General features: G+C 42.7%; 1 protein-coding gene across 2 annotated transcripts in view; it reads left to right on the top strand.

The window, feature by feature from the left end:
* Nucleotides 1–1,649: 1,649 nt before the first annotated feature.
* LOC122264775 (uncharacterized) overlaps nucleotides 1,650–15,000 on the top strand; it is a 43,241-nt gene continuing 29,890 nt past the window's right edge. For both annotated transcript variants that reach the window (XR_015191550.1, XM_043033823.2), the window contains exon 1: nucleotides 1,650–2,543. Coding sequence is in view for 1 of the 2 variants with exons in the window: in XM_043033823.2 (XP_042889757.2) it covers nucleotides 2,025–2,543 (519 nt within the window). In the remaining variant the exon portion in view is untranslated. The remainder of the gene's footprint in view (nucleotides 2,544–15,000) is intronic.

Consider the following 15,000-nt stretch of genomic DNA (forward strand, 5'->3'; position numbering starts at 1 on the left):
ATGTATATGTATATATACATATATATTTATCTATCTCTCTCTCTATATATATGTGTATATATGTATATATATATATATACATATATGTATGTATATATATATATATATATATATATATATATATACATATATATATACACACACACACATCCATACGCATTTATGAATCCAGCTGCATGCCGCGACTGGAGAGTGCGAACCGCGAGCCAGCCAATACACCGACGGAAAAATCCCGAAGTCCTTCGAGGCGTCGATTCTCCTACTGCGAAATGCGCTGGAAAAGAACTCGAGCGGAAAGGGAGACGCAGATCAAAGAAAAAGATTCACTGAAGTTGCCATCATTCTGGAGATGTGTATGAGTGAAGGAAAGATAAGAAGAGGAAAGGAAATGTGTTAATACAAAATTATTCAGAGAATATCTGTACATATATATATATATATATATATATATATATATATATATATATATATATATATATATATATATATATATATATATATATGTACATATATATATATATACATATATGTTGAGAGAGAGAGAAAGAGAGAGAGAGAGAGAGGGAGAGAGAGAGAAGAGAGAGAGAGAGAGAGAGAGAGAGAGAGAGAGAGAGAGAGAGAGAGAGAGAGAGAGAGAGAGAGAGAGAGAGAGAGAGAGAGAGAGAGAGAGAGAGAGAGAGAGAGAGAGAGAGAGAGAGAGAGAGAGAGAGAGAGAGAGAGAGAGAGAGAGAGAGCAACATGTTATCTTACAAAAGGAAAATAGGAGAACATGGCGACATACGCAGGACAGTTGAAACAGGAAAAGAAAGCGGCGAGACATTATCCAGAGGGAAGAAAATCCGAACGTCTGAAAGTGCAAACCGAAGCAAAATTTTATCCATATTTGCCTTACAACAGGACATCGATCTAAACAAGGTGTTCTCTCTTTCTCTCGTTCGCTCTCTCTCTTTATAATTATAATAGAAATAAAAATCATATTTAGATGGACCAAATTACAGGCATTAAGTAAAAAACAAAAACAAATAAACAACAACAAAACTGGGCGGTCGCTTGAGACAGAAAAGTTGGGGAATAAGGGGTAGGGGGTAGGGGCCCCCCGTAGGATGGCGATAGGGAGGGGGGGTTGACCACAGCGTCATATGAATCATCTGATTTCCTCCAAAGCCTTGGAAAATAACACAAATAAAGTATCAATTACCATTTTTCCATTAAGACAGGAAATGGATATCATAATCGCTTTTGAGTTAGGAAGTGCCAAGCCCCTAGTATACTGTGAGGAGGCGTGAGAGCGTCGTATGTGCGTGGGAAGGAGACATCATATCTTTAAGGGTACGTCACTATTAACTTGACTTTAACAAAACACTAACAGTTTAAAAAAAATCGGTATTTGTATATATTCTGTAACAACTATTGATTTTGTTTAAGTTTTCATGACAACATCAATAATAAAGGGTTTCGGATACGAGGGCCCGTGATGTCATCTTGAGACAGGTACTTTCATACATTCAAGCAACGAACTCGCTCCTCAAGATACCAGGAGCAGCGTGTGTCGTCCGTGACGTCATGAGCGAATCGGGGCGGAGCCTGTGGTGTGGAGGAGGGCCGGGGGGAGGGAGGGGCAATGGGGAGGGAGAGGGGAGGGGCAGACCGCCGACGGTGGATATAGTATAAGTGGCAGCAAGTGTGTGTGGCTGTGTTTACCTCTAGCTCACGTGGCGAACAGAAGCAGCTCTGAAGCTCTGATTCACCTTGTGGCAGACAGCGTCGAACAGTTTACCTTTTGAAGTTTTGTGACTTGTACTTCGTTTGAGAAGTTCCAGCGAACGTTCACAAGGAACCTGTGATACGGCTGCGGTGACCGGCAGTCGTCCCAAGTGAAAACACTCCAAAAAACTGACTCTTTTTTAAACTCTACCCATGTTCGAAGTGACTAACAAATGGAGTCTGCATTGTAAAACAAAGACTTGACACAGACTCCATAGCACCTTACGAGCTTTAGTACAAATCCCAAATTCTTTCTCAAAATGCAGTGTAAGGCTATACAGATGGCTACCCCCAACACCTGGTCGAGTCCCGCCTGGGGCCAGCCCTCACAGCTCCCCGTCGGCAGCCTCCACTTCTGCGACCTCAAGTCCCTCTTGCCCACCTCCGTCCTCGCCGGCGGCGCCTGGGCAGGGGACACCAGCGACCTCTGGAGGTACTACAGCGACGCCGACTTCGCCAGCGCCACCACCACCAGGTGCTGCAGCGATAGTGTGAGCAGCGACGAAGGAGGCAGTGGCTACGACGTGGCCCTCTCCGGCTGCGACGACAACAACAACGACAACAGCAGTGCCAACCTGAACGTGACACCCGACGCGACCTCCGCCGCCTACCAGCATCAGGAGGAGGGCAAGGGCGACACCAACAACAACACCATCGTCTCGGAGACCAACTGCACCGACTGCAAATCCAAGAACTCGAGTCCGCGCCACAGACTGGTCGACGAGGAGGGCTTCATCCGTCGAGCCGCTTGCCTTTGCGTCGACGAGACAGAATCCAAAGTGAGTAAAACGAGAAACACTTTTTTCCCCCTTGTGGTCCGTCCTGGCAAGATCTTCCGCCCACATTCTAGTTTAGTATTTTCATTCCTTCGTTAGGCGTTGACTCTCCATTCAAGAACTTTTTTTTTTGTCATTCTATGAATTGCCATTTGCTCTACATTTTCATTTGCTAATTCATTATTCATACCATTCATTAATTAAACATTGCCTTATTATCATATTCATTATCTATTTTGTCTCCTGGCGTGTTCAGTGATGTATTTTTAGCTATCTATACGTCTATAAAACTATAAGCTGCGGAAATGAAAGCCACACGCAATGATGGCAGATATCTGAGCCGTTGATTAGATAGGGATGTGCCAGTTACTATGCTGAATCAGAGGATGGCGGACTTTCTTTTGGTGGTGAAATCCCCGTCTACTTGTATCTCTTTGTTTATCTCTGCTCGTGGATTTGCATATGGGCGGTAGTGGTGTTCGTATGAATGCCTATGTATATGTCTGTATGTCTGTCTAATAATGGATATATATGGATGTCTGTGCATGCATAAATGTTTGCACGTATGGATTCACACCCGCACCCATACACGCAGACATACCCCGACACACATTCACACACACACACACACACACCACAGACATACCCACCCCCACACCCACTCACCCACCCACACCCACACATACACACACACACACACACACACGCACTCACACACTCACACCCACATACGCACTCACCGTTAACCCAGCATCCGTCACATGCAAACAGGAATTCACTGACACACACACTCTTCTCCCGATTGCCTTCAGACCGCCTTCCGCACCCTTAAATCCCACCCTTCTTGCTTCACACTTGCATTCAGACAGGTAAATGTCCCTTTCCCCCTTGCCTTTCCCCCTTCACCCCCCCTCCCCCTTTGCTTGCTGGCTTGCTTCACGAGGAACAAAAGTTGCACGATGACCAACACACAGACAGGATGCCAAGCTTAGTCAATAGGAACCTTCGAGACACAGCCAGAAGGAGGGGGGGGGGCAAGACAGTGCCAGAATGGGGGAGGGGGAAACAGTGCCAGAAGGAGAGAGGAGGGGGGGGAGAGGGCTGGGTGAGGCGGGTCTAGATAATGCCAGGAAGAGGAGGAAGGGGGGGGGGGAGACAGTGCCAGAAGGTGGTGGGGGTGAAGAAGGGGGTCAAAATAGAAGTGGGGGATAGGGGGGGCCTAGATAGCACCAGAAGGAGGGGGAAGTGGGAGGGAGAGAGGGGGCTAGATAGCACCAGAAGGAAGGGGAAGTGGGAGGGAGGGAGGTGGGGCTAGATAGCACGAGAAGAAGGGGTAGGGTAGGGGGAGCGGGGTGGAGGAGTAGGAGTAAGGGAAGGCAAGAGGCTAACCTAACCTGACAGGAAATGCATCATGGTCTTATTTTGAAACGTTTGAAAAAAGTAAGGCATTGAAATAATCGTAAGAGAATTAGCATAAAAATAAACAAAAAAACTAACTTGTATGATTTATTGGTTAGTACTGAGTAAGAAAAAAAACGTAACGCTAATTATATTTCAAGTTTTTATGAACAGAAAATCCGTTATAAACCATTGGATGTGTGATATTGCATATATTTTTACGCTTAAAAGTATTGCTACATTTCTCACAAAAGCTAACCTTATTAGTAATGTCACAGTTTCATGTTCTCGAACTCATGACATTTTAATTAGAGATGCAGGACATCGCGCATGAATCTGTGCATGATTGCTGAAAAAAATCTATTTATTTGTGCTGTTCATGTTTTTTGGGGCTTGAAATCCCAGACTATAATAACTATCTTTGCTAACCCCTTATTGGCAATGTAAACAGAAGTCGCTAACTTTCAGCGAAAAAAAGGGAGAAAAAGCGCTAACACAGTATATAAACCAGCCCACGCGCTGAGTCGCCTTAGCCAGACCTCCTGCTTGGGAAAGGCTTACGCCACTCCCACTCAGGACGAAACATGATGTGCTTGCAATTGCGTGCTCGATTATTTCCGGATGTTTAGGGTTGGTTTGTGTATTTGTTTTTAGATTATTGGTTATAGTGATGATGGTATAGTTGCTGAGAGGGAGAGGGGGGGAGAGAGAAAGAGAGAGAGAGAGAGAGAGAGAGAGAGAGAGAGAGAGAGAGAGAGAGAGAGAGAGAGAGAGAGAGAGAGAGAGAGAGAGAGAGAGGGGAAGGGGAGGGAGAGGGCGAGGGAAAGGAAGATGGAGAGGGAGAGGGGGAAGGGGAAGGGGAAGGGGGAGGGAGAGGGAGAAGAAGGATAGGGAGAGGGGGATAGAAAAAAAACAGACCCTCCCACACACAAATACTAAATGCGTCAATACACAAAATTGTACTCAGTTGGGCGTCTCTGTGATCCTGCAATTACGTAATATCCCGCAAGAGGACATCGCCGGCGCCTCCTCCTCCTCCTCCTCCTCCTCCTCCTCCTCTTCTCCGCACAGACTGTCGCCACTAAACTATTTTCCACACGTCATTCTTTTTAAGTAAAAGTTCTAACACGCAAAGAATTCTTCATCTTTTTTTCTGCTTTTAGGTTCATTTGTGGAAGCCAGACATAGATTAGAAAAAATAACAAGGTTGCAAGCACGAAAGACAAATGAGAGACGGAAAAGAGAGAGAGAGAGAGAGAGAGAGAGAGAGAGAGAGAGAGAGAGAGAGAGAGAGAGAGAGAGAGAGAGAGAGAGAAAGAAAGAATGATAGAGACGGAGATAACAAAATAGAAAGAAATGCGTTGAATAACAAATCAAAGAAAACAAAGATACAATGAAAATGAGACGAAATGAAGAGACAGAAAAACATCGAGGGTGAAAAAAAAAACAAACTTAAATGCTTTGTACCAGGATGCCAGGCCGTGATTTTTTTTCAGGTTTGTTGACATTAAGAGACGCGCCCGAGGGAATTTCCCTGCCTAGAACGATCCTTGAGGCTATACCGAAATCTTTGACAACAGTGCATGCTTCCAAGGTGGGCAAGGCAAGACGTCGCGCCGGGCATATGGCGGGGGCTGGTGGGAGGAGGAGGGAGGTAGGGGGGGTGCTAAGGCGAGGGGTAAGGAGGGTAAGGGAGAGAGGGAGGGAGGGGGGGAAGAGCTTAGGCGAGGAGTAAGGAGGGTGTGAGACACAGACCAGCTCAGACCAGACATAAAAAGGGTTAATCGCAACCTCGCATTTATTTAGCAATGATAATGAATCAACTACTCCTTCATTATTTATTAGTAAGTCCACTGTCATATCCCTCTCCCCCTCTCCCCCCTCCTCCCCCTCAACTCCCAACTCCAACCTTAAACTCTTACACCAAAGGCTAGGATTTTGTGGCCACGAACGATGTGTTGCGGTAGGTTATTCTCTACGACGGAAAACCCTTTCCTTCCTTTTTCTAAACCTTGCTCGTACCTTACACGCCAACATATAATGATGACGCCACATTATCTCCAAGCAGCACTGACCCATTAATCACAGCGAGGGAAAGTACCGAGTTATCGAAGTTGATGTATTCCTCACATGCAGCTAGCTATGTTGTGGCCATATCCTGCCGCTACATAAATGTGACATTGCGCAACAGTAAACCATAATACGTGTTACTTTATCTCAAATGTTAAAATATTGGGGATAAAGAGAGAGAAGGGGATGGAGAGAGGGAGAGGGCGGGGAAGGGAGAGGGAGCGAGGATGAGAGAGCGAGAGAGCGAGAGAGCGAGAGAGCGAGAGAGCGAGAGAGCGAGAGAGGGAGAGGGAGAGGGAGGGAGGGAGGGAGAGAGAGAGGAAGAGAGGAAGAGAGGAAGAGAGGAAGAGAGGAAGAGAGGGAGAGGGAGAGGGAGAGGGAGAGGGAGAGGGAGAGGGAGAGGGAGAGGAAGAGGAAGAGGAAGAGGAAGAGGAAGAGGAAGAGGAAGAGGAAGAGGAAGAGAGAGAGAGAGAGAGAGAGAGAGAGAGAGAGAGAGAGAGAGAGAGAGAGAGAGAGAGAGAGAGAGAGAGAGAGAGAGAGAGAGAGAAAGAGAAAGGACTGAATAATAAATCTCAAACAACCACAATAATAAAACACTCACAACATATCAGCTCCAACAAAGCAGAAAAACAGTAGCAACAACAATAAAAACCTGTAACCCGTGGACTGAGTGCCAAAATACTTCACTAAGCACAGTGTCTTGTGATTGCAAAGAAAATTCCGCATAAGTGGAATAGCATGCCTTCTGGACCGGCTCAGAACGAAGAGAGAGAGAGAGAGAGAGAGAGAGAGAGAGAGAGAGAGAGAGAGAGAGAGAGAGAGAGAGAGAGAGAGAGAGAGAGAGAGAGAGAGAGAGAGAGAAAGAGAGAGAGAGCGAGACCTTTTCTCGAAAACTGCTCTGCTTGCAATCTCTGTGGCCTCGCTGGCCGGCCTGCTTGAATTGGCAGTCGTAAAGCAGGCTGCTTGGCAAACAACGCAGTGGCGGCCAGACTCATATGAAGTTTTGACGACGTATGTACCTTTGCCGAGAGCGTACATGAATGGAAGCACGTATACGATAGTCGCACCAGTGAGAGGATATGGGATACATACGCATACAAAATCGCGCTCCCATGCACAAACTCGAACACACGCACACACACGCTTAATCCTACTTAGACACAACTCACACACACATACGAACACACGTACACAGACACATCTAAACATACTGAAACACAACTCAAACACACACACACGAACACGCACCCACATTCTGAAACACAACTCAAACACACCCTTGAACACGACAGACAGACACAGAAAGTAAACCAATGAAGAGGCATAAAAGGATTTTCTTAAAGGCGCCAAAACACCTGGTGATAATTTGCCTGGGCGAGGAGGAACATGTTGGCAGGGTATCATGTTATCTTTCATGTGCCGGGCGCGTTTGGGAGGCTAGATCACGTGACCTTTGCACGCTCGGAGGGACGTTAAAGTAAGGAGGGGGGAGGAGAGAGAGAGATAGGAGAGGGAAGGAGAGAGAGATAGAAGGGGAGGGAAGGAGGAAGGAAGAGAAGGAAGAGAAGGAAGAAAATAAGGGAGAGAGAGATAGGAGAGGGAAGGAGAGAGAGATAGAAGGGGAGGGAAGGAGGAAGGAAGAGAAGGAAGAGAAGGAAGAAAATAAGGGAGAGAGAGATAGGGAGAAAGAAAGGAGACTGAGTGATATGTTTTGTAGATGAGGGTAGTGCGTGGGTTAAAGAGAGAGAGAGAGAGAGAGAGAGAGAGAGAGAGAGAGAGAGAGAGAGAGAGAGAGAGAGAGAGAGAGTCGGAAAGGAATCAGTCTCATCACTATCAGAAATATTTACATAACATTAATTTTTCCCAAATCCTCCTGGCTAAGAGGCATTAATCGTCACTGTTGCGTAATCGAGATTATTGCACAATATTGCTTGATACACCGATAGCAGACAAAAGTTTATCTTGCATGATAATTAACTTTTCAATGCCTTGTCTCATTCCTCTTTCTTTCAAGCACGGTGAAAGCAAAGGGGGAAAGGGAGAGGGGAAGGAGATAAGAGGAGAGGAAAAAGAAGGGAGACCAAAGAATAGAGAATGAGAGAGAGTAAGGGGGGGGGGGAGAAAAGGGGAGGAAAGGAGGAAAGAGAAGAGAAAGAAGACGATGAGGAAAATTGGAAGGGAGAGAAGGGAGAAGGAGAAGATATCGAGAAGGGAAAGAGAGAAAAAAAAATGGAAGGGTAGGTAGGGAGAAGAAGATTGGGGAAGAAGAGTAAGAAGAAAAAGAAAGATGGAAGGGAGACGGGAGTAGAGAGGGAGAGGGAGAGGGAGAGGGAGAGGGAGAGGGAAAGGGAGAGGGAGAGGGAGAGGGAGAGGGAGAGGGAGAGGGAGAGGGATGTGGGGTGGGAGGGACGAGATGGACACCCAGAATTCCGTTTCAAATGCCAACTGTAGACGACCTTATCAGACAAATATCCCAAGGACGAGCCTCACTAACGAGCCCACACCCACTCAAAGAAAAAGCAAAAACACAAAAAAACAAACAAGGAAGCCCATATATTAACAGTCGATTAAAAAAACACATTCTTATAATCCATATTGTCGAATTTATTTGATTTCTTTGTCTGTGTCTCGATCCCGGACTGTGCGCGAGGACGAAGTTCAGTGTACGGAGAAGAGCGAGTCTCACATGCTACTCTGCCGGCATCCACGTGGTTGTCTGTCAGTTCCCACGATTCGACCACGTGCTGTACGCCAGGCCGGGAACCAATCACGTAACGCTCAACTGATGACGTCACGGTTCAGACGGGGGGTCAGAACATGCGACGGCTTTCGTGATTGGTGGGTGTGAGTCTCAGGATGCTCCTATTGGTCGAGAGGGTCCTACACGCCCTCCAAACCGGGAGCTGATTGGCTTGTGGCCATTGTTTATCACGTGTTGACTATCATATAAAAAGAGGTTCTAGAGATGCACTGGTTTTATAAGAAAAAGAACAAGAAGAACTAAAAACCCGCCATGTATCACGTGTTGACAATGACTTTAAAATCACGAAAGGAAAGGAATTCGGAGGCATACCGGTTTTACAACGCTTCGTGAATAAAAGTAATTCAGATTATCAGACATTTAGCGAAATACGAGACTGTCTCCTTCACATGGCGGGCTGCAACGTTGCAAAACCTTAACTTGTTTGTTTGTTGAGCGAAATATACTTTGTCTAATGGACAGTATGGTATTTGCTTGTGTATTCTTCAGGGTTTTTCAAGACGTAAGTTCATTATATATAGTAAATTCTGAAACTTAACTGGTTCATATTATTTGATCTCCGGGAAAAGAAAAATAGAGAAAGGAACGTTTATCTTTACACAATCTTTTTGATGAAGTGAGGATGACATGGCATGGATAAGATGGGGAAAGAGAGAGAGAGAGAGAGAGAGAGAGAGAGAGAGAGAGAGAGAGAGAGAGAGAGAGAGAGAGAGAGAGAGAGAGAGAGAGAGAGAGTAAAAATAAGATAGAAATGAGGAAATAAATTAGAATCGTATTGATGGATAGTCTAGACATAGATAGGAATCTTATCTATTGACTGAATAGAAGAAGTTCCATAAATTAAGTAGATAACATCAGAAAAAGGGGAGACATTATAACTGTAACCTAATTAAAATCGCACTATATTAACAAATGATAGTTAGCAAGCAATGAAAAAAATAACAATAGCAGAACAATTGAACGACTTTATGGTTCAACACCCAAGCCATTTGTGCGAATATACATTGACAATTCTTGAACTAACAATTAAGATAAAAAAGTAAATGAAACTAAAAACTATAAACTTGAGACAAAATTGAGCTATGTACTAAAATTTCCGTCTTTGAAAACAACAAAAGCAAAAACGTTGAGAAACTACAAGCAAAATCTTTCTTCATTTGTACTTATATATTTTCTTTTTTTGCCCTTTTACATACGGACAACGAACGTTATCTTTTGAAATCCTCTTGACCAATCAGCGACTTCGTCTTATCCTTGACTTGTTGAGCTGACCAATAATATTGCACGCTGTATTTATATTTTGTAAGATTGTATTTTTTTGAGACTGGGTTAGATTTTTTTTCTTCAGAAATCAACTACCTCCTGTATGTGTGTCTTTTAATTTTTTTATTGCAGGAGTTTTATCACAGAAAGAGAGAGAGAGAGAAATAGATAGATATACAGAGAAAGATGAGAGAGAGAGAGAGAGAGAGAGAGAGAGAGAGAGAGAGAGAGAGAGAGAGAGAGAGAGAGAGAGAGAGAGAGAGAGAGAGAGAGAGAGAGAAAGAGTCTTCCAAGTGGTTCATCATAGGTGTCTATATTCCTTCCGCATACATAAACACCAATCTCTGTTTTTCTCTACATTTATCTACATCATTAGACAACCTCCCTCCACGCGTCAAATACCAAAGTATACATATTTGATAACGCGGAAGATAGTCAGTCTCTCTCTCTCTCTCTCTCTCTCTCTCTCTCTCTCTCTCTCTCTCTCTCTCTCTCTCTCTCTCTCTCTCTCTCTCTCTCTCTCTCTCTCTCTCTCTCTCTCTCTCTCTCTCTCTCTCTCTCTCTCTATTTTAAACTCACACACACTCAGATAGACTGACAATGAATTATTGTATATATATTTTGAAAGTTATATCTACTGATTTATGAGTCTTCATTTTACAAATATGTAAAGAAATTACCCTGTCTGTTTACATTAAAAATCATGTTTATATTACATTCATTATAAACAACTGATAGATAAAAGCCGATCATGGTATGGCAATAACACCCTTATCGTCCGTAAAATCAAAAATCACATTCCAATCACGTGACAATCTATTAAATCATTATAAACTTTGCCTTCTCGTATAAGTTTGTTGGGGATTTCGAAGAAAACACTCGAAGTTATCGATGCAAAGTGCGATGCTTGACACGTGATCAACTCGTGTTTGGCTTAGAGACCTAAATGTTATGGGTCAAAACGTTTTTTTTTTGTTTTTTTTTTGGTTTTCCTTATAATTTTCTGTTAAGGAGTGTAGGCTTGTATGTAGTAGTTTAGCATTATTGGTTGTTTTGAGGAGACGTTAACGCAATGTGGTTTGACCTGTTTTAATTAAGACATGCTCTTGGTCTGGTGCGCGCGGGCAAAATCTAGTTTGTGCTTTGTCTCTCTAGGTGAAAATGCAAGTTGGATCTGATTCTCTTCTAATTATATTAGGTAGTATCTTAATGGCAGGAAATCCTATTCTGATTCATACTTTTCGTTCGAAATCCCGTTTTGGATAAGTACTAAGATGGAAATGAGGTAATTAGTGTGCATCCTGTCATACAAGAAAAAAAAGCAAATACATTGATATAATCTTTTTATATTTTATCAGTTCTCTGAAGTTCGTCCATTAATTGAAATTTTGTTTCTTATCAAATCTTTTATTTATTCCCACTTCCGTCTTTTCACAATACCTCGCTCTTTTCCCTTCCCCTTTTCCCGTTTTCCTACGTCTTCTTCCTCTCCCTTTCCCCTTTCCTCCTACCTGACTCTTGTTTCCCACTTCCCTTTTCCTTCTCCCTACCATTTCTTTGCCCCCTTTCCCCCCTCTCTTTCCTTCCTCTTACCCTTCTCTCTTTACCTCTCCTTCACTCTTCCCCCCTTTCCCTTTCCTCCTACACCTCTCCCCTCTCCCTCTCCTTCCATCTCCCCCTTTCCCTCTCCCTTTACCCTTCCTCTTCCTTCTCTTTCTTCCCCTCTCCTCTTCTCCTCCCTAAAAAAAATCCATCACTTGTCAAACCGTCGGACCTACGAGGGGAAATGTTTAAAGAAAAAAAATCATGATTCATAACTTTTTCCCGACCCGGTGTTCGAAGATAGTGCTGACGCCATGAGTGGATGCAAGTGTAATGTCGATTTAAAAAGATATGGTGTGGATTAAAATATAGTGCGGGTTAAAGGGTATTGTGGGTCAGAGTATATCGTGGATTAAGGTATAGTGTGGATTGAAGCGTAAGGTAGATGTAGGTATAGTGTAGATTAAAGTAAAGTGTCAACGGTGGTGTTAATTGGGTAGATGGATGACAGCAGAATGTTGATGGTGATGTAGATATGAAATAGATAAGACAATATAAATGTATCAATTATGATAAGCTAAGAATTCTACGTTAAGATCCTTGTTGATACATTACTTCAGTTTGATATATTATTGATTCTTCTGCCATCACTGATTTCGGAGATCATATGAATTCCATAGATGATGTTAATAGGATGATAATTAAGCAAATTATAATGCAATAGTGTAAAAATATCACAAATATCGTCTCAGTGAGCCCGCCAAATTCAGTGAGTCATGGAGGGTAATGTAAGCAAATGAAATCACTGTTAGTTGACTGAGATTACAGCTCGATATTGCCAAAATTCCTTTCCGCCTTATATGTGGATATGCCGTGGGACTGTCTGGCACTGGCACTTAATTCCTCTGTCTCTCCCCCTTTCTCCTCTCGTCTTCCTTATCTTCCTCATTCTCTCCACGCTTCCTTATTTTCTTCCCCGTTTTTCTTACTCTTTTCCCCTCTTCTTTAACTTCACTTTTCTCTTCTTTCTATTCCTCTTTCTCCCTCTTCCTTTTCATCTCCTTTCTCCCCTTCTTGCATTCCTTATCCTCTTTTGTTTCCTGTTCCCCGTTTCTCCACGTCCTGTTTCTCCCCTTCTTCTTCTTCTTCTTCTTCTTCTTCTCTCCCTTCCTCCTCCGCCACCCCCACTACCCTCCCCTCCATCCCTTCCACACCCCTCCTGTCCCCCCCTACCCCTTCTCCCTCTCCCCCCCCCCCTCCTCACATTCTCTCCCCCAACCCACAATCCTTTCCTCTCACTTCCTCTCCCCACCAGCTCTCCTCCCCATCCCCCCACTACTCCTCCTCTCTCCCCCCCCCCCAAAAAAAAAAAAAAAAAAAAAAACACTACCAAGACGTCATTGTTCTACTGAGCTTGATTTTGCTTGCATGCTTGGCCCCGTCTCCTCGTGCTTGGACTTTCTTCTCTGCTACTTAGCGAGTCTTCTTCGTTTGTTTGCTTTTGCTTGATTTTTACTGCTTGATTTTTTTTTCTCTTGCGTTAAATTCGGAGTGGATTGATTATTCTTCCTGTGTGCTTGGCTTTATATATAGATTTTCTTTTTCTTTTAATTCATTTTGATTTTTTCTTTGGGTTTTTATTTAGTCGCGATTTTTGTTCTTAGTTAATTCTGAAATGACCATTTAGCTTTATTTTTTTGCAACCTTCATATTATTAATTAGTAATGAGATTAAATGATTACACTGCACTCTTCTTTACTTAATTGGCTTAGAAATATTAACACTAATGTGATAGGTTATCTTACATCATTTCTCTAAAACGAATAACGAAGATGATAGTCCTGTTATATAAGGGAAAATATTTTAAAATATTTTCTTATGAAGGGAAAAAACTCTTTAGGGAAACTTCATTCTATCGTGCCGTGGCTGTGTGATTATCATGATTGAAATTATGTAAATTTTGAAGTTTTAAATTGAAATATTAATTTAAAAGATATACCTCGAGAATTCACATTTTTCTGTGATTTTTTTTCTCGAAATTAATGATAACAGGAAGGAATTAGAACAGAGGAAAGAGAATAAATGGAATGTATTAAAAGTAAGAATAGACATAGAAAAATGGCATAAACCAATGAATGGTAAATAAATAATAAAGAAACGAAGAAATAAAAAAAAAGAAAAAATCAAGAAAATAAAACATTGAAGAAAGAAAAGAAAAAAAAAAGGAATAAAGATAATGGACGATAAGAAGAAGAAAAAAAGTTCTATACCAAGTGAGGCAAATGTTAAAAAGAAAAAATAATTTATCTTATGCATCTGGAACAGAATCAGCGATATGGTAGACTCAACAATCCTTGCGTGTCAATATTGCCACGTTTCTCCTCCGCTTTCTCTTTCTTTTTCTTTCTCTTTCTATCTCTCTTGTCCTCTCCTTTTGTCTCTCTTTCTCTCTCCTTCCATCCGTCTCTCTCTTTCTCTTACTTTCTCTCTCTTTCTCTTACTTTCTCTCTGTTTCCATCTCTTTGTCCCCGTGTTTCCTTCTTACTTTCTCTCGTTTTCCCTCTTTATGTTCTTCTCATCCTTCTTTTCCTGTCTTTCACTGTTCCTCCTTCCCCTTCCCATCTCCTCCGATCTCACTTTCTCTCTCTCCATTCTTATTTTCCTGTTTTTTCTTCATTTTTTCCCTTTCCTCCTCTCTCCCTTTCTCACTTTTTCTCTATTTTTTATGCTTTCATTCCTTTCTTTCTCTTCCCCATCCCTTCTCTTTTCTCTCCTTTCCTCTCTCCATCCCACCATTTCCCTTCCTCGATCCTTTACCTCCCCTCACTCGTGAGAGAGAGAGAGAGAGAGAGAGAGGGAGAGAGAGAGAGAGAGAGAGAGAGAGAGAGAGAGAGAGAGAGAGAGAGAGAGAGAGAGAGAGAGAGAGAGAGAGAGGAGAGGGCAGTGGTTCAGCAAAAACCGGTGTGATCCGGTGGTATTCAGTATTTCATATTCACTACAAAAAGAACAAATGCATTGCAACCTTATGCAACTATATTTCTCTCCTATGACGTTAGTGATGCTTTGGCAATGTCATAAATGCACATGGCCTTCAACATAACATCGGCCTTACATACAGATACAGGCTTTTTTATCATAATAATTTCCTAATGTATTCCTTGTTGAAAGAAAGAATGAAATAGAAAAAAAACATAGTGTTATGAAGTCGGTAGTTATCTTTAAAATCATTATCATTAATTGTTTCGTAAGATCTGGCTTTTGAACCTTGGATCGGAAGTTGAATATCTTTTGTAAAGTCTCTCATATGATTAGATTATACGAAACTGCGACATATTCTATGTAAACTGTTACGAAATTGGTTCTGAAGGTTACAAGAGAGAGCGAGAGAGGGAGAGAGAGAGAGAGAGAGAGAGAGAGAGAGAGAGA

The sequence above is a fragment of the Penaeus japonicus genome, unplaced genomic scaffold, assembly GCF_977035675.1.
Source record: "Penaeus japonicus unplaced genomic scaffold, GWHDUDI00000001_assembly GWHDUDI00000013, whole genome shotgun sequence".
NCBI classification, from domain to species: Eukaryota; Metazoa; Arthropoda; class Malacostraca; order Decapoda; family Penaeidae; genus Penaeus; species Penaeus japonicus.